Source organism: Pristiophorus japonicus, chromosome 17, assembly GCF_044704955.1.
Source record: "Pristiophorus japonicus isolate sPriJap1 chromosome 17, sPriJap1.hap1, whole genome shotgun sequence".
Classification (NCBI taxonomy): Eukaryota; Metazoa; Chordata; class Chondrichthyes; family Pristiophoridae; genus Pristiophorus; species Pristiophorus japonicus.
The window spans coordinates 24,082,796-24,105,909 of NC_091993.1; the positions used below are offsets into that span (position 1 = coordinate 24,082,796).

A 23,114-nucleotide genomic window follows, 5' to 3' on the forward strand; every position below is an offset into this window, starting at 1 on the left:
GAGAGCTACTCAAAGTCCCAATGATTAGAGGTGGGGATTTTAATCTAACAAATTAATTTTCTGAATATGACAAAGCAAATCCAGTTGTACCTCTCCAGTCCGGCACCCTTGCGACCTGACTGGTGCCGGACCACGGGAGGTCACGCTGACCCGAGCGCTGTCAGCAGTAACCTAGACTTTACCGGGTACTGCCGACAACGCTGCCGACAACGACCCGGTCACATTCTGCACATGCGTACCGCAGAAGCCGACTACGCAGCATTTCGCAGGCCAGCTTCAGTGCCTCAGTCAGCCGCCACGCCCTTGCTCCCTCTCCGCGCCGACCCGACCAAGGAAGGAATACCGGAGACAGCAGGGAGCAGAGGAGCAGCCAGCCCCAGGTCACAGCGCGAATCGCGAACCCCTACCGGGAATGATGCCGGACCAGGGATGTTGCCAGACCAGAAAGGTACAACCTGTATTGCATTATTTTTTCTTGGTTACTTTAAAATGGAGAAAAATAGTTGGACAACAAGCTTGCAAACAATTCAAGAAAAACGGTTCTACCGTCAGTGAGTTGAGGTGAAACAGGCATCACTCCAACCTCCCCTCCCACCCCAAGCCCAGCGTACACTGACTGCAATGTATGCTTCTGTAAGTATGCTCACAGGTTTACAGAGCTGTTGCATTGTGAGTGACGTGATGTTCACAAGACTCAATAAAACCCCAGTTAGTTGGGTCTAGGTCATCCATGGTGAGGTATGCAATTGTGAGCCTAGTGGATGAACTGGTAATGTGTAGTGTGATTGTTAAACCTTTGTTGATAAACCAACGAGTTCTTAATCGCAATGTGTTGCTATGAATTCTTTAGAAAATAACCCATGAAGCAAATATACTACACTGACCTGTTTCTTCTGGCCTATCCTGTGAGCTCGAGCCTGAGCCTGCAGGTCATTCTGAGGATTCCAGTCAGAGTCAAAGATGATCACAGTGTCAGCAGAGGCCAGGTTAATCCCAAGCCCCCCTGCTCGCGTAGAAAGAAGGAAGCAGAAGTCCTGAAGAGATGGAAAAAAAAATCAACACTAACCCACACAGGAGATTTTTTTTAAATGCCGCGAGTTGTTGCGATATGCCTGAAAGGTTGGTGGAAGTAGATTTAATTGTAACTTTCAAAAGGAAACTGGATAAATATTTGAAGGGGATAAAGTTGCAGGGGTGATGGGGAAAGAACAAGGGAGTGGGATTAATTGGATAGCTCTACTACGATGGGCCAACTGGCTTTCTTCTGTGCTGTATCTTTCTATGATTCAACATGTCCGAGGGCCCTTCGTGCTTGAAGTTTATTCCATTGAGAAACCTGGCTGAAGGGCCAAGGCCCACAGTGTTGGAGACCACTAAGGTCAAAAAGCAGGAGAGCAGATGTGGTAAATCAGTAAAGTGTGAATGGGCGATGTTAAGTTATAAAACCCTGCAAATTGTCGGAGACGGTCAAGGAATTCTATGACTTTAAGGTTCTGGGAAAGAATTCATCAGATTAGGGATTGAACAGGTGACCTTCTGGTCTGTTTGACCTCAATAAAACACAGAGATAGTGTGATGCATCTTATTTTTAACACAAAGGGGTTGCAGGGGATGAGCGAATGTGTGTACGGTGGTCATCTTAGATCATAAAAGGAGCAAGAGGGGAAATTTGAAAGGAACAATGAACACAGTTGTATTGCTAAAGGAGAGACAAGAAAGGTCGGAGGTTAAACAAGGCAATTCAAGTGTAGTTTAGATTTTTTTTAAATGGGGTTCGGAAAGAAAAGTGTAAGAAAATGAAAGCAGCAGTAAATGGGGCAGGAGGCCGACTGTGCAGTGCAAGTGTCACATACTGCAATGCGAGGCTGTGCCAGGCTGGCCGATGGTAAACCAACCCTTCAGACTCAGGTTTCCTTCTATGAATTCTTGACTCAAAGCAAGCACTGCATGTACTGGTCCCCCTGCCAACCATACTCACTGACAGAGCACAAACACACACCGCTGAAAAATACTGCTAGCAACCAGTGCCATTCCTTCAGTCTATGCAGCAAAGTCCTTGCTCGATAACAGTTATTGATCAAGGATAAGTACTGAAAAAACAATTGAGGCTAAACTTTTTACGATAAATTACGCATTAAGTTACTGAGAGAAGTGATCATGGTTTTAAATTGCTAAGATACGGGTGTGTGTGCAGATAAAGTGAGAGAGGGGGAAATGAAGACGATCAGCCTGGATTGGAAGATTTGGGCCAGGATACCTGGCTGAAACAAGCAAAGCTTCAGTAAACAATCCCAGAACGAGCTCGGGTTTACTAACAATCCCAGAACGAGCTCGGGTTTACTAACAATCCCAGAACGAATGAGGGATTACTACACAATCGCAGGATGAGCGAGGGTTCGCCAAACAATCCCACAACAATTAACAGTTTACTATGTAATTTTTAAGTGTTTTGGCTCAAGTGGCAAGACATGGTGTAAATCAACACTTCCTTACCTCAGACCCTTCGGCGTTGAAGTGATCCAGAGCTTGTTTTCTTAATTCTCCTTTTATAGACCCATCTAAACGCTGTAACACGATAAAAACAGAAACATCTGAAGTGCACGCTCAAAGATCGGCCATAAATTGTGACAGCAAGTGTAGATTTCTCATCTATTTTTACTCTGATACTCGCTCCAAAATAATCCTGGTTTATGCAAATGTGCTTAGTCAACAGCTACTGAAGGGTGTGCGTCAGAGAGCTACCTCAGCAAGAGGGTTTGCCAGGCCAGTCACACAGTTATCAACCAAGCTTGGCCAACCACACAACTCTGCTGGCCTCTGGCTTGGCTCCAGGTTCATTCTCCAGGAACATGCGATGGCAGACATCACCATTAAAATAATAATTTGGGGGGGGGGGGGGGGGGGGGCGGGCTGGTTGCTGAGATGGGCTCGGCTTTGACCTTTAGCCTCTGGCACCCGGGTTCAAATCAGTCCAGACCGATAGGGTCAAAGTCTTCTCTGCAAACGCCCAGGGTGAAACGAGTTCCAGCAGCTTCAATCCTCCTCCCAGTGAGCATACACCCTACAGCGCAAAATGCCAGTGCCAACTCCAATCTCACACAGAGCGAGGACAGCAATGTGGTGACAGAAAAGGGAGGTTGGCAGCTATGGGGAAATGGCATTTAATCGTGTTTGCTTTGGACCCGAGTGGCGCAAACTATGGTGTCCCTCAGGGGCCAGTGTTGGGAGCAATGCTCTGCTCAAAACACCACAGAAAGTCAGGACAACAAGCAAATTTAGAATGCAGTAGTGATACTGTAGGTATGGACAGAGGAATCCTAAGCCTCTGGTGGAAGTGAGCAGCTGCAGGCGTAACAGTGCGTTACTGATTCTCAAATAAGGACTGTGCGCCATACAGAGCAAATTTAGTGCATTGTTTGTGGGAGCTTGCTGTGCACAAATTGGCTGCCACGTTTCCAACATTACAACAGTGACTACACGTGAAAAGAACTTCACTGGCTGTAAAGCACTTTGGGACATCTAGAAAGGCACTTGTACAAATTCAAATTCTTTCCTTGTATAAAATTATAAGCTTCTAGGATAGCCGGTGTGGTAAATGGAAAAATATCTCACTCGTAATAGAGATCGCTCTTCTGATGTTGACCTGAAGCACATTGACATGGCAGAGTTGAGGGAGCTTTTCAATCTGGATGCGTGCCTGGGTGTGCTTGATTCTGACACTAGGTGTTTGAAACAGCAAGCGTTCCATTACCCAGCGCTAACATCCCTCATCTTGACAAGCGCAAAGGAACATCACAAGTGATCTGCACATGGAAAAATTGTACTGACCAAAAACAACAAGATTCTAATTTGTCTTGTCAAGCTTTTGAATTGTTCAACATCTCCCGGGCTGGTTACCACTCTGGAATTCTCCCTCGGGCTTACCTGGAATGGATAGTGTTTAATGGTCAAGTATTCAGCAAGGATATCCAACATTCGGACCATCTGGGAGAAAATAAGCACTCGGTTTCCTCGCTCCCGAAGCCTGGTCATCAGTTTATCCAGAAGAATCAGCTTGCCGCTGCTCTTGATCAAGTTCTGCGATACATTGAAGCAGGGTAAAACTTGTTGAGAAACCGATAAATTTGTATCACACTTCGATATTTTTTCTATTGCCCATTTAATGAAGGGCAGGGGCAGGGCAAGAGAGAACCATGCATGTGCTGAGTGCAGCCCGATTGGAAATTTTTATTAAAAGAACACGTTTATGAACCACGTTCAGTATACGGAGGAAGTTTTTATCTTCTATCTCAAGCACTTGGCCCCAATTACATAGCAACACGAGGAGCCAATTCAGCCCCTCGAGCCTGTTCCGCCATTCAATCATATCATAGCTGATCTGTATCTCAACTCCATCTACCTGCCTTAGTTTTGTAACCCTTTGTTGCAGTAAGTGACATTTACAGAACTCAAAAAAATATATCAAGTGACGACAAAGATCATCTCTGGCTAAACCTGTTTGCTGATATTCAACCATGATGGTACAACATCAGTGTCCCTGTAGTTTAATGCATTATCCCTTCAACCATCATAAAGTAACAGAAATCTGCAAAATATGAATATATTTGATTGTTTTTATTGAGAAACCTTGGCAAGGACATAAGTATAGGATAGCACCAATGTTCAAAAGAAAAAAGATTACATAAGCCAGGAATTAGCAGTTTGGCGATGCCGAACCTGGGCTTCAAAAATCCGTAGATTGCAGGTGGAGGAGCAGAGCGAGGAGGGAGCTAGAGTTTTACAGTATTTGGATCCCGGGAAAGAATGAGATGATGCTGCAATGTGTCCCGATTTGCACTGGGTGAGGATACAGGGAGGAGGAAGAGTGCAAAGGACAGAGTAATTGGAGAGGAGAGAAAAAGAGGGAGGGATATAGATTGGAGCACTGACCTTTGTAGTATTCAGAAATCAGAGACAAAACAGGCTTGCTGTGGGGGGACGGAGTGCTTGGACACTAGAGGTGAGGAGCAAGCAAGCGTCAGATAAAAGTATTTGGATCAACAACTTGTATTTATATAGCGCCTTTAACGTAGTGAAAAATCCCAAGGCGCTTCACAGAAGTATTATGAGATAAAACAATTTGACACCGAGCCGCATAAATAGAAATTAGGGCAGGTGACCAAAAGCTTGGTCAAAGAGGTAAGTTTTAAGGAGCGTCTTGAAGGAGGAAAGAGAGGTAGAGAGGTTTAGAGAGGGAGTTCCAGAGCTTGGGGACTAGGCAACAGAGGGCACGACCACCAACAGTTGAGTGATTACAATCACGGATGATCAGGAGGGCAGATTTAGAGGAGCGCAGACATCTCGGGGGGGTTGTGGGGCTGGAGGAGATTACAGAGATAGGGAGGGATGAGGCCATGGAGAGATTTGAAAATAAGAATTTGAAATTGAGGCATTGCTTAACCGGGAGCCAGAGTCGGTCAGCGAGCACAGGGTGATGGGTGAGCGGGATTTGGTGCGAGTTAGGACATGAGCTGCCGAGTTTTGGAATACCTCTAGACTACGCAGGGTAGAATGTGGGAGGCCAGTCAGGAGTGCGTGGGAGTCAAGTCTAGAGGTAACAAAGGCATGGATGAGGGCTTCAGCAGCTGGGCGGAGACAGGCGATGTTACGGAGGTAGAAATAGGCGGTCTTAGTTATGCTAAGAAGATCTCACAGAAAACGAGAGTGGGAAGAACAATTTGAATGAAAGAGATTTGGCGACCACTGGTCACTGATTGTACCTCCAGCTGAGCAATAGCCAGCAGTGTTGAGGGTAAATGCAGAGATAACGTAATAAGCAACTTGGTCGCCTGTGATTTAGATTCGCTGATCTGAGACACGCACATTTAAAAGGTGTGTGTGAGACACGGTGCATTTGGGGAGGGTTGGCAAAGATTTCCAAACTTAACAGTGCCACTCACCTGCAACACTTCCTGGTTGGTCAGGCTGTCGTTCTCCTCGCACTGTTTGACCAAGTAACAGTGATTGCAGCATTTCTTCAGCTCCATCATGATGTTGAGGAAGCTCGATGAAGACCCCCTGCTTCCCCTGGTGAGCGCCTTGTAATTTCTCGTTAATATCCACCTGTCGCAAGAGAGATCGTGAGTGCACAACACTGAGCCCCACCTGAACTGCAGCCCAAGTTCCCCATAAATGCAGACTTTGACCTCACTATAACCAGCATCGTTACCAAGAAAGTAAGAGCTAATCGATGCACTAAGCCCACTCCACCCAGGGTTCATGTATGATTATTCTGTGGTAGATTATTCCTCACCCCTCTACCTCACCGGGGGAAAAAAATCATCAAGCAAAGCCGTTTAAAATCTTTGTAACCCTCGATCCTACTTCCATCAGAAATAGATCCAGCTCCCTTTTAACCCGTTAACTTCTCTGGCAGTATGGTCCACATGCCTACTCTCCTGTGCGGAAAAATGATGGGCCGTAAACTGCAGCCTCTCCGGGTGCATACAATGTGTGCACATGCCCAAAGAGGCCCCACAAGTTCCGGGTTTAGGCGCGCCAAGCATATGTGCCTGAACCCGGCACTTGCGATCTGTCAAAATTTCTTTTGAAAGATCGCGCGCCTCCCCGGGAGAAGGGCCTCCGCGGGCAGAGATTTGGGCTATTTGCCCAACTCCTGTCCAGTGAAGGCCTGCTTTTACCAGCGTAAGAGTTTTAAAAGATAGAAAAATTAAATTTTATCACTAATTTTTATATTAAAAACTTTGTCCTTCAAGGCAAGTTTATTTTTAACCCTATTGAATTCAAAAAAATTAACTTTTCCCCTAAAATATTTAATTCAATTTCAATTAATTTTAAAACATGGTGTTTTTTTTATTTATGTATTGTGTGTGTGTTTTGGGGTGTATTCTCATTGATAGTAATGAGAGCTACATACAAACGGAACTCATATTATCAATGAGAATACTCCATTTTCATTGGTGGTCCGGGCCCACGTGATCCCAGGATGGCCGTACGCTCCTGGGATGCATGGGACTCTGCGCTGGGCTGTGGATCTAGGCCTCGGAATGGAAGTGTTTCTTCCTCCGAGACCACCAGGTACTTTCTCCGACCGCAATTTCCGGCACGATGCGTGTAATCGTTCAAACTCTCTTAATGCTTGTGAATTTTGTACTCATGTCCTCGCTTCAGTGTCCCAGTTAAATACCTTGCTCACGTCAACCCTGTCTGTAAGAGCCGAATTAGGTTTCCCCTCAGTTCCTTCCAGCAAAAAATAAGTGTAGTCGCTTGAGCCTCTGTTTACATCACATTCCTGAGGACTGGAATTAATGTGATCTGTCTTCTCTAAACCCTTTCGGACACATTTATTCTTTTGCAGGGTGACAGAAACTAGTAAAGTGCAGGTTACATTGAAAGTAGAATTATAATGGACATGTCATGTTCCCCGGGCACTCACAAGACAGTGCCTCATTGTTTCAAGTCTTGTTCACCAATCTGGTGACGCCGATAACGGTGTTTGTCTCTGACTCAATGTGCTTGGGCTAGAGCACAGGACAACTGTATTGGCGAAGCTATGATCGGCACATCAATCATCAGGAGTGGAAGCTGAACACAGAGTCACAGCATCGCAAGCTCCAAGTCATTCGGCCTAAAGGCTTGTCGTTATCAATCTGTCCATTGTACCGAGGCTGCCGTGTGTATTCAGCATCATTCACAATCGAGACTTGCCACAAAAAGGTAATCTGTTGCAATTTATTGGAAGTGGCTCTTCAGGAGATTGAATCTAATTCATACCCCACATCAGTGGCTGCAGTAGCAGAATCCAGATGGGAGATGAGATTTTACAACAATCCGGTAGTTTCATGGTCACCATTACTGATACTTGCTTTTTTATTCCAGATTTATTTAATTAACTGAATTTAAATTCTGCAGCTGCCGTGGTGGGATTTGAACTCTTGTCTCCTGATCACTGGATTACAAGTCCAGTAAAATAACCACTATGCTGCCGTACCTGGACTACTCCCATTACAGGTTGGGCCTATACTCATTGTTTCGATGAATGAGAGGTGATCTTATTGAAACGTATAAGATTCTGAGGAGGTGTGACAGGGTAGATGTAGAGAGGATGTTTCCCCTCGTGGGGGAATCTCGAACTAGGGGGCATAGTTTCAGAACAAGAGGTCGCCCATTTAAAACGGAGATGAGGAGGAATTTCTTCTTTCAGAGGGTCGTGAATCTTTGGAATTCTCTGCCCCAGAGAGCTGTGGAGGCTGGGTCATTGAATATATTCAAGGTGGAGATAGACAGATTTTTAAACAATAAGGGAGTCAAGGATTATGGGGAGCGAGCAGGGAAGTGGAGTTGAGCCCATGATCGGATCAGCCATCTTAGTGAATGGCGGAGCAGGCTTGAGGGGCCAAATGGCCGACTCCTGTTCCTGTTTCCTATGTTCTTATGGCTGAGTTCTTACTTATAATACTGCTTCTGTGTGGCCGACATCTCCACCCTCAGAATCTGTTCAACTTTGGCAGGAAGTGATTTCTCAACATCTTTCTTAACTCTGCGCAGCAGGAAAGGCTCTAGGACCCTGTGGAGGCTCTGGAAACCATTTTCTCGCCCCTTCCCGTGCTCCTCTTCAAAGTCCTCCCATAAATCAAACCTAGAGAAATTAAAAAACAATCAAGACGTCAACAGTGTGCCTTAACTTTCTCAATGCATCAGAGAGAAGCAACACTTTTAGAGTATGGCCACATACAGAACACCTCCAACCACACAGCACTCACTCAGCGCTACACTCAAAGTGTCGGTCCAGATTCTGTGATTCAAGTCCTGGGGCTTGATGGACCAGAGAATCACAGAGGAGGCCTTTTGGCCCATCCTGACTGTGCCAGCTCTGTGCAAGAGCTAGCCAATTAGCCCCACTCCACCGGCCCTTTTCACACATCCTGCAATTTTTCCCCCCAGAGGATACATAACGAAGAGCTGTGGGATGGAATTTGTATCCCAGGGGCCCTCGCCATTTATTCAGCTCACACCACGAGTTGGGCAAGCCGACTAATAAGCTAGTTACAAATATCACAGCTGGGTAAAAGGGAAAGCAACCTGCCCCAAGCCTGCCTCTCTCGACTGCTATCGAGCAACACCCGCTGGAGGTGTACGTGCAAGGTTTGAGTATGAGGTGCCAGACGGCAGCCCGTGCCTGTGGAGCAGGTCTCAGTGTGAATGCAGTTCAGCTGATGGGCAAAGCCTTGCTGTAAACCATAATCCAAATCTATACTTGTTCCCATGGAAGGAAGAGAGTCTAGGTCTGACAAAAGGTCATTGACTTGAAACGTTAACTCTTTCTCTTTTTAAAAATTTGTTCGGGGGATGTTTGCATCGCTGGCCAGGTCAGCATTTATTGGCCATCCCTAAATGCCGTTGAGAAGGTGATGGTGAGTCGCCTTCCAGCACCACTGCTGTTCTGCCTGACCTGCTGATTATTTCCAGCATTCTCGGTTTCTATTTCAGATTTTTAGCCTCCGCAGCATCTTGCTTTGGCGACGAGGGATTAGCCTACTTGTCGGGCATGATGAAGTGCAGGAGCGACCACAGCTCTTTCAGCGAGTTCTGCAGCGGAGTCCCCGTTATCAGCAGCCGGTGGTTGGACCTGAAGTCGATGAGAGTCCGGTACAAGAGGGAATCGTCATTCTTCAATCGATGAGCTTCATCCACTCCCAGGAAGGCCCAGTTGATATTCCCCAAAACAGTCTAATAAGGGAAACAAAAAAAAGCTTTAATAAGAATTGATGACAAAAATTTCAGTGGAAAGAGGCCCATTCAGCCAATGGTATCGGTGCCAATGTTCCCTGCAAGCTGCGCAGCGCCCCAAGGGAACATGGGCAGCCGGCTTTTCAATACAAAAACCACACATGTATTTTGAATGGCCCACGTAGGCCCTTAAAGGGGCTGTGCAGGGCCAAACCAAATGAGGGGGAACATTGGTCTGTACCACTACTAGCTCCATGTCAGATCTTTCTATTCTAACATTATTCGCTCTTTCCCCATGTCCTTCGATATGTTTCCCCTTCCAGCATTTACCTAATTTCTGCTTAAATGTCATGAGCAACTTTGGCTTCAACAGCCATTGGTGGTAAAGCATTCCGTAACCTCGCAATCCTCTGCGTGAAAATATTCCTTGTAACCATTCCCTTTATGCAAATTCTGAACTTGTGCCCCTTGGTTACCAACCCAGTTCCTTCTCCTGCTTAACTGCCCCCCACAGCATTCACCAGCTTCCCGTGAAAATAGATTCATTGTTCATTTTAAATCTGAGATTGATTGACCATAGTTAAGCAAAGGTATTAAGGGTAATGGGGCAAAGGCGGGTATACGGAGTTAGGGCACAGATCAGCCATGATCTGGCTGATCTCACTGATTGAGGGGCTAAATGGCCGACTCCTGTTCCTATATAAATGTCAGCTGTGGCTCAGTTGGTAACACTCTTGTCCGAGCCAGAAGCACATAAATCTAGGTTGACACTCCCAGTGCAGTGCTGAGGGAGTGCTGCACTGTCGGAGGTGCCGTCTTTCAGAAGAGACGTTAAACCGAGGTCCCGTCTGCTCTCTCAGGTGGATGTAAAAGACCCCATGGCGCTATTTTGAAGAAGAGCAGGGGAGTTATCCCAGGTGTCCCTGGCCAATATTTATCCCTCAATCAACATCACTAAAACACAGATTAGCTGGCTATCACACTGCTGTTTGTGGGAGCTTGCTGAGCGCAAATTGGCTGCTGTGTTCCCTACACTATAACAGTGACTACACTTCAAAAAGTACGTCTTTGGCTGTAAAGCACTTTGGGACATCTGGTGGCAGAGCAAGGCACTATATAAATGCAAGTCTTTCTTTTTTCTTGGTTACTTAAGCTAGGATGGCAGTGACTGAAGAAAGATGACACTGAACATGGAAGGATGTAGCATTCATTTAACAAACTGGCACCTACAGAACTGTATCCCAATAACAAGAGCCAATAACAAGAGCCAATACCTCTGGGCAAAGGGGGGTGGGAAGGAGAGAAATACGTGGAAAAGTTCCACTTGTGGGAAAGTCCAGAATTCTCCGTCAGTGCCTGTGGGTTGATTACCTTGTCTTTAAGCAGAATTTCATATGTTGTTATCAATACGTTAAACTTCAGCCTCTTTGACTGAGGATGTAGCCAGTCATATTCCCGGATCTGAAATAGAAAGCTTTAATTAACTGTGTGACTGAGGTCAACACTCATTAACAGGCATGCAATGATAGTTATCAATGGGCCCAGAGTTATGTTCCTTTTGCAAGCGTGTCCGCCAACCATGTATTGGTGATAAAGCACACGGTGGGGAAATGACAAGCAATGTTAGTGGGCCTTACAAACTCGGGTTCCGCTGCCATTCAGAAAAAGCACAAGATTAGCTCCGTGATCACTCAACTGGTTGAGGCAGGGAGCACAGCTGAGTCACAGGGACCCGAAGACCCCAGGTTCTGGTCTGTTACCTGACCGCAGCCAAGTCAACAGAAAGCAATGTTGCAGCCTGTCGTAAAGCTCCTGGAGAGGGAGGGGATAACTGGCTCGTGCTCTGAAATCCCGACCAACAACCCGGGGGGGGGGGGGGGGGGAATGTGCGAGGAGACAGCAGGCAAGGACATTTTCCTTTCAAATAGCCCGCTCAGAAATGTAAAAAAAAACATCGGGGCAACTATCCTGACATGAGCACAAAGTCCACAGAGACATAACCCAGCCTGATAACCGAACAACACCCGAATCCCACGGAAACGTAGCCAAGCTTGAGAACTGAACAGCGCTCTGAGCCCGTGGAGCTGGAGGAGGAAAACAAATCACATTTGCAACGAGAGTTACGAGAAATTCCACCAGTTTCTCAGATGCAGTGCCTATCCCGCATTTGCCGCGACTTCAAATTCCACCACTGCCGACTCTCCACTGACCGTGTTGCGGCTCATGACATCACCGATGTAGACGACCACGTTCATGTTGGGCTCCCAGATGTCAAACTCTCGCTGCCACGAGGTGAGGGTGGACAGCGGAACCACCAGCAGGAAGGGGCCGTACAGCAGGTGCTGGTTGAAGAGGTTCGAGAGGAAGGAGATGGTCTGGATGGTTTTACCCAAACCCATTTCATCGGCCAGGATCACACTGTTACACCTGGGGGGTGAAGAGATAAAAATACACTCAAACAGCGAACCTACTGAGCCAAGGAAAGTGTGACGAGAATCCAGAAATCAACTATTTTAACACCAAAAGTAATTAGTGGATTTAATCATGAACTCTTTGTGCAGTAGTTTAAATCATTAAGTATTCAACCATCATGTTTTCAAGTCTCAACAAATCACACACCAATTGCCTCTTTTAATTAATTAGTTTTTTTTTAAATAAGGCTGGCTGTGAAAAACAGCAATGCAAGCAAGCCCCTGCTCCCACTGAGTTTTATAACAGGGGGTGGAGTCTGTGAATGATGTGACTGATCCATTTTCGGTAAAACACCATTTTTCTTCATCTGAAGCTGCTGACTTTTGGTGGGATCCGCAGGCAATCCACGCCATCCTGTATCCCACCCAAGTTGTCATTCTTCACACGCGAGCCTAGACAGTGTTGGCAACCGATGTGGTGGTGGGAAACATCCCAGCTAACCACTTGGAGGAAGAGACTAAGTGTAACGTAGCCAAGTTTGCTGACGATACAAAGATGGGAAGAAAAGCAATGTGTGAGGAGGGCACAAAATATCTGCAAAAGGACATAGACCAGGCTAAGTGAGTGGGCAAAAATTTGGCAGATGGAGTATAATATGTGAAAGTGTGAGGTCATGCACTTTGGCAGAAAAAATCAAAGAGCAAGTTATTATTTAAATGGAGAAAGATAACAAAGTGCCGCAGTACAGCGGGACCTGGGGGGTACTTGTGCATGAAACACAAAAAGATAGTATGCAGGTACAGTAAGTGATCAGGAAGGCAAAGGGAATGGAGTATAAAAGCAGGGAAGTCTTGCTACAGCTGTACAAGGTATTGGTGAGGCCACACCTGGAATACTGCGTGCAGTTTTGGTTTCCATATTTACAAAAGGATATACTTGCTTTGGAGGCAGTCAGAGAAGGTTCACTAGGTTGATTCCGGAGATGAGGTGGTTGACTTATGAGGAAAGGTTGTGGAGGTTGGGCCTCTACTCATTGGAATTCAGAAGAATGAGAGGTGATCTTATTGAAACGTATAAGATTATGAGAAGGCTTGACAAGATGGATGCAGAGAGGATGTTTCCACTGATGGGGGAGACTAGAACTTGGGGGCATAAGCTTAGAATAAGGGGCTGCCCATTTTAAACTGAAATAAGGAGGAATTTCTTCTCTCAGAGGGTTGTAAATCTGTGGAATTCGCTGCCTCAGAGAGCTGTGGAAGCTGGGACATTGAATAAATTTAAGACAGAGATAGACAGTTTCTTAACCGATAAGGGATTAAGGGGTTATGGGGAGCGGGCAGGGAAGTGGACTTGAGTCCATGATCAGATCAGCCATGATCGTATTAAACGGTAGAGCAGGCTCGAGGGGCCGTACGGCCTACTCCTGCTCCTATTTCTTGTGTTCTTATGTTCTAACTGATGCTGATCCTGCCCTCAACCAACATAAGACAACATAAGAATTAGGAGAAGGCCATTCGGCCCCTCGAGCCTGTTCTGCCATTCAATGAGATCATGGCTGATCTTCTACCTCAACTCCACTTTCCTGCACTGCTCTCACATCCCTCAATTCCCTCAATATTCAAAAATCTAGCGATCTCTGTCTTGAATATACTCAACGATTGAGCCTCCAAAGATTCACCACCCTCTGAGTGAAGAAGTTTCTCCTCATCTCAGTCCTAAATGGCCGACCCCTTATTCTGAGACAGTGACTCCTGGTTCTAGACTCCACAACCAGGGGGAAACATCCTCCCTGCATCTACCCTGTCAAGGCCTTGCATTTACCAGCTGGGCTCACTGGACAGTGATCGAGAACTCCTCCTTAACCCAAGGACAACTGCAAGTCCGAAAGTGCCGCCCAGCTCAAATAAGTTTAATCCGATTCATCACAACGCTTTGATTACATCCAAATCCGTACTTGCACCAGGAGTGAGCGAGCCAGTTCACACCCTCAAGTTGGTAGTCCCTCAGTTCCAAGCTCTCGCTGCCGATGTAGGAAGGCTGCTTCTTCATGGCGACAAACCTGGGCCGCTGCTTCAGAACCTGGAAAAGATGAAATGGGTTTCTATTTAATTCTCATCACACGAACAAGCAAGATCCCGTGTGAATAGACAGAAACAGTGAGTAACCGGATCATCTGATAGACTCGCACGGCAAACAAGGCATATACCCACTCCTCGAGACGACCAACCTCGCTCGTCAACAGAATAATAAGCACATCATCCCTCACCCTTTTGTAATCTTCTTTGGCAAGCACACAAAAAGAATGGAATAAAGGAGAGGAGAAACAAACATATTGGAACTATTATTTCAGTAAGGAAGTGGTAAATCTGTGGAATAGGCTCCTTAGGGAGAGGGTGGAAGCAGGAATAATATTTTGGGATACAGTACAGAAATAATGTGAGACATAACATATGGTAAGCGTAGGATGTGTGAGGAGCAGCTTTGGAGCTATGGTTCCCAAAGCAAGTATTCCTCTCCTTATGTCACTGTCTGTTCTCGATTAATTGATAGAGATTGATTGACAGGATTAGTCAACACCACAATCATTGTTGTATCGTGCGACTACCAGTTTGGCAGAAAGCAAACTAGATGGGCCTTGGCCTAGTGTCAGCTGTGGCTCAGTGGGTAGCACTCACTCGCCTCTGAGTCAGAAGGTTGTGAGTTCAAGTCCCACTCCAGGAACTTGAGCACATAAATCTAGGCTGACACTCGCAGTGCAGTGCTGAGGGAGTGCTGCACTGTCGGAGGTGCCGCCTTTCGGATGAGACATTAAACCGAGGCCCCGTCTGCCCTCTCAGGTGGACGTAAAGGATCCTATGGCACTATTTTGAAGAAGAGTAGAAGTGTTATCCCCGGCGTCCAGGCCAATATTTATCCCCTCAATCAACGGAACAAAAACAGACGATCTAGTCATTATCACATTGCTGTTTGTGGGAGCTTGCTGTGTGCAAATTGGTTGCCTCATTTCCCACATTACAACAGTGACTACACTCCAAGAAAAAAACTACTTAATTGACTGTAAAGCGCTTTGAGACATCTGGTGGTTGTGAAAGGGGCTGTAGAAATGTAAGCCTATTCTTTCCGTCTAACAATTCCTATGCTCCTAACTATTTACGTGGGAGAAGAGAAGGGCAGATTTTTTAAATGACGAAGAGCTTTGACATTGTGAACAGAAGACCCCTCTGGTTGGTGAGGGATCATCAATTAGAAATTGGCAGTGAGGTAGGGTGAGGAGAAATCTCTTCACGTAGAGTTGTTAGTGCAAGGAATACTTTGCCTCAGAGAGCAGTTGAGGCAGCGGCTATTGTATCCTTCAAGGGAAGAGTAGATAAACATTTGAAGCAGAACATACAAGGCAACGTAGAGTGCAGGGCAGTGGGATTCGTTTTGGACTGCTCTAGAATAGAGCTAGCACACACAATGGGCTGAATTTCTGTCCTTTGAGCGATTAAACCTCTTGTTTCCATGAGGATATAAAAGGTCATCTATTAACGATGAAGCAACAAATAACTGAAGTACATACAATGTGGCGGTGTATTGGAAAGTGCTGTCAGCTCCTCTGATTGATGAGGAAGGACCCAGGCTTCAATCCCAAACTGTCTTGAGCTAGCAGATTTCAGTCAGGGCGGTGATAGAGGTGCAATTAAAAACTTGTGTGTCCCTGGACTAAGGACAGGAAGATTCAGCCAGTGTTTCTGCCCGGATTGTTATCCAATGATGCCCTGCTGGAAGTGACCCTGTGTTGACAGTGAGTGAGGACAGGCTGTGATATCTCTATTGGATATGTGCTATTGGAGGCCACCCTGAAATGTCGGTGCCCTCCAACATCATGGGCCGCCGCGACCTGTGTGAGGAGACCACCGCAGGTCGGGACCTAAATAGAGCTGGAGCGCCGGGCCCTGGAACATCGTGGGCGGAGGTGCGGCGAATGAGGGTACGGGGCCCAGAAGAGCCGAGGGCCCAGGGGCAGCGCGGGCCAGCCCACACTGCGATATGTATGCACACTAGGTCTGTGCAGCAGAGCAGGTCTCCAGTCATCCTGGTTCAACCCTTGTCACTGGATAAAGGCCTAGCTCCGTCGAGCCCACGTGCTGATGTGCAACGGTCACCACACATTAAAAAAATCCACGCACAGGCATCTTCCACCCCCTCAATTGGAGTTCTGGTCCTTCATTGAAACATCTGTGAACTCTTGTGGAAGCAAGTCATCCTCGTTCGAGGGACTGTCTATGATGATGATACCTGTGTGGTTGAACTGCCTACTGACATGCACTGTCCCAGAGGCTCACACATGCTATCTGGATACTTATTCAGCAGGCACCAGTGCAACTGTATTCCTCACCAACAGCTTCAGGAGAGGGCAGAAAACAATTTTTTAAAAGCTGTTTCAATCTACTTGTAGGTCATCAGGAACACCACGAGTCACATTTTCCATTTTTTAAACCCAACAACCATTTAGATCCAGTGCCAAAAAGCTGACCCTCTTTTTCTCCTTTCTTTACCTACCATTTACCACGAATGTGGAACTTCACTCCCTGAGAACAGGAGTTGGTTGTGAAGACAAGTTAGTCATGACCTGATTTGTTTCAAGCTGGATACAACAAACCCACTCGGCAGATATAGTCGCTCAGAACTGGCACACATTACACAGCAACTGGGAAACTAACCGTGTAAAAATACATCACTGTCGGTACAGACGCAATACTCGGGACAAAGTGCTGAGCATTATTGAAGTGTCAGCCCAGTCTGTGACACTCCCACCTCTCAGGCAGAAGGGGCATGGGTTCAGACACCACTGTTAAGTTGAGCAAGTAATCTCGGCTGACACTCCGATGGAGTCCTGCATTGTGAGAGGGTGCGGGTTTTGTTTTTGAGATGGGATGTAAAACGGAGACATCATCTGGTAGACATTAAAGAATCCATGCCACTTTTCAACAAAGACCAGGGGAGTTCTCCAGTTATTCTGGCAACTGAAAACAGAAACTGGCCAGATATCTCATTACTATTATGGGGCCTTGCTATGTACAAATTGCATTTGCCGACATAAAGAAAGTGATTACTCTTGATAAAAGTAATTCATTGATTGGTGAGCACTTTGAAGCATCCCGAGATTGGGAATAGTGACATATAAATGCAAATTTCTTAAATCTAATCTGCTTTAGTAAATAGTTTCATTTCCACCTCGGCAAACAAATGTTACATTGTTTTTGAGGAAATTACAATGTCAAACTGGACAAAGTGACCTGACCAGGTGGCACTGCATCTGTTTCCCAAATGAACACAAAAACATAAGAATTAGGAGCAGGAGTAGACCATACCCCCAAGCTCCATCCCCATATTCCTCGACTCCCGATCTATCTCAGCCTTGAATATACTCCAACGACTCAGCATCCACAGCCCTCTGGGGCAGAGAATTCCAAAGATTAACAACCCTCTGAGTGAAGAAATTCCTCCTCATCTCTGTCTCTTCAATGGCCGACCCCTTATCCTGAGACTGTGCCCCTCGTTCTAGACTCTCCAGCCAAGGAAAGCAGCCTCTCAGCATCTTTCCTGTCAATAGGTCTCATAATTTTATATGTTTCAATGAGATCACTGCTCATTCTTCTAAACGCCAGAGAGTATAGGCCCAATCTACTCAATCTCTCCTCATTCGGCAACCAGTGTGCAAAAGAACCATGTAAACCCAGGAGGTTCCTGGCTCGTCTCTGGTTTGTGCCGAGTTTGCTGACCTCAACCCAGACAGCAACTGGGGTGCAACAATTAGTCAAACTTCGGTGGCCCTGGGCTGGAAAAAGGACGGACAGAGGACAAGGGTTTTCACTCCCGACGGCAATCTAGAGACTCCTGCTGGAAGCTGGCAGTGTGTGCAGACACTGGACAAGGACATGATTTGGGTGCAGCAGTGCTTCCCACAAAAGTCAAATAGCCCAATATGACAGACCATCTATGCTCATGCAAGGAAATCTGCTATTTGGCTGATGCACCAGAGGGCATTGGCGGCTATGATATCCATATCTAAGAATCATCACCTGAAGGAGAGGGGGCAAGGAGGGGGTGGGTGCAATGGTTTACTGTGTTCTGCATCCACACCAATTAAAACTTCCACCTGCTCCTCCATCTCACCTCAAACAGTGAACATACAACTTGTGAGTGGAACCAAGTCAGGTTTTTAGTGTAATGTATTGAAAATCACATTTAACACAAACGTGGTACCTTCGCGTATGACAATCACCTTGCAGTCTTTCGAGGGAATGGTTTTGGAACTGTGGCGGTTATGGAAGGCATCGATGCACGCCTGGAACTTTCTGGAAATAAGCGCTCCATCCTCCCAGCTGCAGTCCACGTATGGCAAACCCATCCACTTACACAGGTAGTCGGGCTGGCCAGAGGGTGTTGTTTTGTGGCTGGAATGTGCTGCAGCATAAGGGGCAAATAAGAGTCACTATCTCAGTGCTAACATGCACCTTACGGCAAAAAGCTATCGATCTTTAAAAATTTATTCCCTGGTTGTGGGCGTCGCTGGCAAGGCCGGCATTTATTGCCAATTCCAAGTTGTACTGATACAACTGGCTGGCTTGCTGGACTACTTCAGAGGGCAGCTAAGACTCAAGCACGTTGGTGTGGGACTGGAATCACGTACAGGCCAGACCAGGTAAGGACGGCAGGTCACCATCCTTAAGGGACATTAGTGAATCAGTTAGGGTTTTTAAAAAATGACAAAGCGCTTTCACGGTCACTTTTACTGCTACCCAGCACTTTATTTCCAGAATTTCTAAACGAAATTCAAATTGCTCTGACTGCCACAGCGAAATGCAAGCTCATGTTGTCCAGATTATTGTTCCAGGCGGGATTACTGGTCATGGAATGTAACCACGAAAATATGAAGCATTGTATTCGATGACTCCCCCGTGCTCAATTCTCTGCTCAGTGCGGTGATTAGCCCTACAGACCAGGAACTCTCAGATTTGATCCCCATGTTGGCGCTGAATTAGTGAGGGCAAGGATTGGAATGCTGGCGAGCCAGGATCACACTGCCAATGACTATCTTGTGACCCCTGCTGTAAAGTGCCAGCGTGGACGCTGGGCACGGAGAATCAGCCTCAGCAGCGATGCTCCCCCAACCTGGTCAGGCAGCCTGCTGACACTCGAGGTCCCGGCTCACACATGCAGGGCAACCATTTGAGCAAGGTAGCGGGGAGGGGGAGGGGAAGAATCCTGAAATGGGACACCTTGCCGTGGTTAATGTCGTAATGTAGCACAAAAGAAAGGGGGGGGGGGGGGGGAAACACTATTTCCCCACCAATTGCAGATCTGCAAAGAGCAGCAGTCAAGAACACCTCAGGTGAACATCCAGCTGAAGGACATGTGGCCCCCAGATCTGATCCCACAGGATAAGCATTCAGACTGTAACATTAATACATTCCTGGCTAAAACCCAGCAGATAACTATGCTTAGATATCAATATTGCCATAAATGCTCTCTTTGCAGAGAATATAGAATCAATCTACATTCCTCTTGACCCAGAGAGTGGTTAGCAGTGGAACCTGCTACCACAGGGAGTAGCTGTGGCAAATACCCTGGATACAGTTAAGGGGATAGCTAGGTAAGTGGATGAGGGAGAAAGGAATAGCAGGCTGGGCCAAAATGGCCTATTTCTATGCTGTAATTTCTAAGTAAGGAACTGGATTTTTAATGCTTTTGTTTTGTCAGTATTTAACTAAAGCAAACTTAAGCCACTTAGCGATGGAGGTTTCCAAACACAGATGATCCACGACACAAGACACACATTTCTGGGAGCAATTGCTGCTTCTTCTGACCTGAAAAATGCTCTGGGTTGGTGCCAGTAAACAGAGGCCTCTGTACCCTGCCTGTAGTCTCAAGCAGCACATCTCGATGGCAGCATACCCTGCCATGCACAGAAACTGGTCTATGGCTTTCAAACTGCTTTGTATAGGGAACAATCCCAGATATCAATGTAAACCAGAGGCAAAGAACTGAGACTATGTTTATGTCATGCACCCAGGACAGGATTAGAGAGGAACATGGGAATTGAGACAGAAAAGCCACCAGCAGATACAGTTCAGTTCCAAAGTGTGGTAGGGAATACTTACATGGGAATTCGGAGTGGCTGGATGAAGATTTACTGGTCTTCATAGCTGGGGAGAAAGAAATCTTTATTCAGTGCAGGTCCACTCAACACATGCTCAAACCCATTCACAAAAATGGAAGGTACTTGTTACATCACTGGTGTACACAATTAATTGCAGAATGGTTTAGAAAACATTTTAATACAACTAATGCGATATTCTTAGACAAGAAATTATTTGGAGCAACAGTGTCTTGTTCTATTCATAAGGCACTGCTCTTGGCTCTCATCGCCGAGAGCATGCAGAAATCAAGCGCAGGCAGCGGAAAGAGCGTGCGGCAAACCTGTCCCACCTACCCTTTCCCTCAATGACTATCTGTCCCACCTGTGACAGGGACTGTGGCTCTCTTATTGGACTGTTCAGCCACCTAAGGACTCATTTTAAGAGTGGAAGCAAGTCTTTCTCGATTCCGAGGGACTGCCTATGATGATGATATGATCATAAGGCACTTCTCTGTGGATAGCACACACTGGCAGCACGAGTGTTTTTGTTTTACTGATGGTCAACTGTTTCATAAAGAAGGCAATCCCCGAGCCTTCGATGACACCCGCTGTAATGTATGTGGAGCTGTTGCTTTGTGAGTGGCTTAGCCAGTCACGTGATGTTCACAAGACTCAATAAAACCCCAGTCGTTGGGTTTCGGTCATTCACGATGAGGCATGCAGTTGAGAGTCTGGTGGATGAACTGATAATGTGTAGTGCGATTGTGAAACCTTTGCCAATAAACCAACTAGTTCTTACTATCAATGTGTTGCTATGAATTCTTAAGCAAGAACCCATGAAGCAAATACACTGCACCCGCAACCCAACTTTTTATGGGTCCTGCGATCGGAGGTTAAGGTTCTAATAAAACTGCAACTCTATTCGTTCAGTCGGGGTAGATGCTATCAAAAGGCAGAGCCCAGTCAGGGGTCGCAGGTCTGCAATTAAGGGCCGGTTGCCTTGAGACTTGGCCACTGTATAAAACTACATGTAACGTCAGGGAATGAGGCCTCCCTAGAAGGCCTGGAAAGACATGAGAACATTTTTTTTTTTAAGCGCAGTGAGTTGTTGTGATCTGGAGTGCACTGCTTGAAAGGGGTATAGTAACCTTCAAAAGGGAACTGGATAAATACTTGAAGGAATTTTTTTTACTTTTATAAAAACAGAGCTATGGGGAAAGAGCAGGGGAGTGGGAAGAATTGGATAGCTCCTTCAAAGAGCCATCACAGGCAAGATGGGCCAAATGGCCTCCTGTACTGTATGATTCTATGACAGTGAACTTAAGACGGCGTTTAAAATCAGCAGTTAGATCTGCATTTTAATGTTTCCAGGTATCAGAAGTAGTCACACATACTGTTAAGTGTAAAATAAATTCGAAAGGAATTGATTAAATCATAGAAATAGCTTTATAAACTATTGATATGTAATGTTTTAAATAAAAAATGTTGTAACCACAGCAAACTATGAGTATCCTGTTGGCTATGATGCAAAAGCGCTTGGAGCTTTTCCCTGGAATGTAATCTCAGTCTTGCCCAGATAGCTGGGAGGAGCAGGAACAGGTTGGGCAAATACCACAGCAATGTGGTTTGGAAACGCGCAAGTTGGCATGGACTAAGCTGGCAAAGAATGCGGAGCCAGATGGTGTTCTAACCAAGGTGGTGTGGCAGCTATAGCCATGGACTGGATCGACCCATGTTGCTGACTCCGGCATTAGGGGGTGGGGTGGTGAAGAGAGTGGGAAAGAGAAGACATTGAACCACTACAAAAAAAGCTGTAGAAGACTCCATGTTCCACCATATGGAACAGCCTCAGGAGGAAAATAATATGAAAACAAGTTAAAAGCTGTGTTCCCATCTGCTTAGAAATTCTGAGAGAGATAAAGACAGAGTGAGAGCGAGAGTGTAGCGAGCGAGCGAAAGAGGGAGACATGAGAAAGAGAGGAAAAGAGGGAGAGAGTGAGACATAGAGACATATGAGAGAGACATATGAGAGACACATATGAGAGAGACATATGAGAGAGACATATGAGAGAGACATACGAGAGAGACATACGAGAGAAGAGAATGGGAGAGAGAGAGAGAGAGAGAGAGAGAGAGAGAGAGAGAGAGAGTGAGAGCACATATAATGAATTGCAAGATGCGAGTCACAGAACATGCTTCTGGGTTTGTCCCGGGAACGTTTTGTATTGCCCCACTCCCTGTGCAAACAACGTCACAGAAATTGAAAAGGACAAGCTGACAAGCCAATTTCAGGTTTGGTTTTGGTTAGTAATCAAAGCAAGTTTAATCAGAAACAAGTTTTCTGGAATCGGCAACTGTTGCACCCTGGAGAATTCTAACCTAGAGCTGGAATCCTTGGCTCATCCCTCCCTCCTCCCCCACTCCTCTCCGACAGATTAGCTGTGTGGGTGCAGCTCCTTGGGCGCCTGGTTTCCTCAGGTACCCCCCACCCAAATGGCCATTCCTCACGTGTCGGCCTAAAAAGGGAGCATCAGCAAGCAGAGACTGCGGAGTCATCCCAGCCCAATTCAACCCCATCCTCACCTTGATGTACATGCGTTTTCCAGGTCGCTGTACGGTGATGGCAAGGGGCAATCCTGGCTAATTCTTTAACCGTCTGTGACCTGGGATGCTGAGGCCAATGGGCAGATTCCTGCCGCTGCCCCAGTGAACTTAAGACTGGAATCGATTCTGGAATTTTTCGTTCTGTGCGGTTGTTACACTTAATAAGTCACCGAAACACTTAACACTAGTCTCCAACCAGTGGCTCCTTCTTGTCTGGGTGACAATTTATATTGCAGTGTGA

General features: G+C 46.2%; 1 protein-coding gene across 5 annotated transcripts in view; it reads right to left on the reverse strand.

Moving 5' to 3' along the window:
• Positions 1-23,114, reverse strand: part of chd2 (chromodomain helicase DNA binding protein 2) — a 109,836-nt gene that overhangs the window by 34,504 nt on the left and 52,218 nt on the right. For 4 of the 5 annotated variants that reach the window (XM_070858485.1, XM_070858484.1, XM_070858487.1 and 1 more), the window contains 11 exons: positions 20,292-20,336; positions 18,413-18,594; positions 14,096-14,220; positions 11,940-12,156; positions 11,101-11,190; positions 9,539-9,729; positions 8,450-8,638; positions 5,940-6,102; positions 3,925-4,077; positions 2,494-2,565; positions 885-1,034 (listed from right to left, as the gene is read on the reverse strand). In XM_070858485.1, the coding sequence (XP_070714586.1) occupies positions 885-1,034; positions 2,494-2,565; positions 3,925-4,077; positions 5,940-6,102; positions 8,450-8,638; positions 9,539-9,729; positions 11,101-11,190; positions 11,940-12,156; positions 14,096-14,220; positions 18,413-18,594; positions 20,292-20,336 (1,577 nt within the window). Of the gene's footprint in view, positions 1-884; positions 1,035-2,493; positions 2,566-3,673; positions 3,804-3,924; positions 4,078-5,939; positions 6,103-8,449; positions 8,639-9,538; positions 9,730-11,100; positions 11,191-11,939; positions 12,157-14,095; positions 14,221-18,412; positions 18,595-20,291; positions 20,337-23,114 lie in introns of those variants that run through there. The other variant, XM_070858488.1, reaches the window with a different exon arrangement.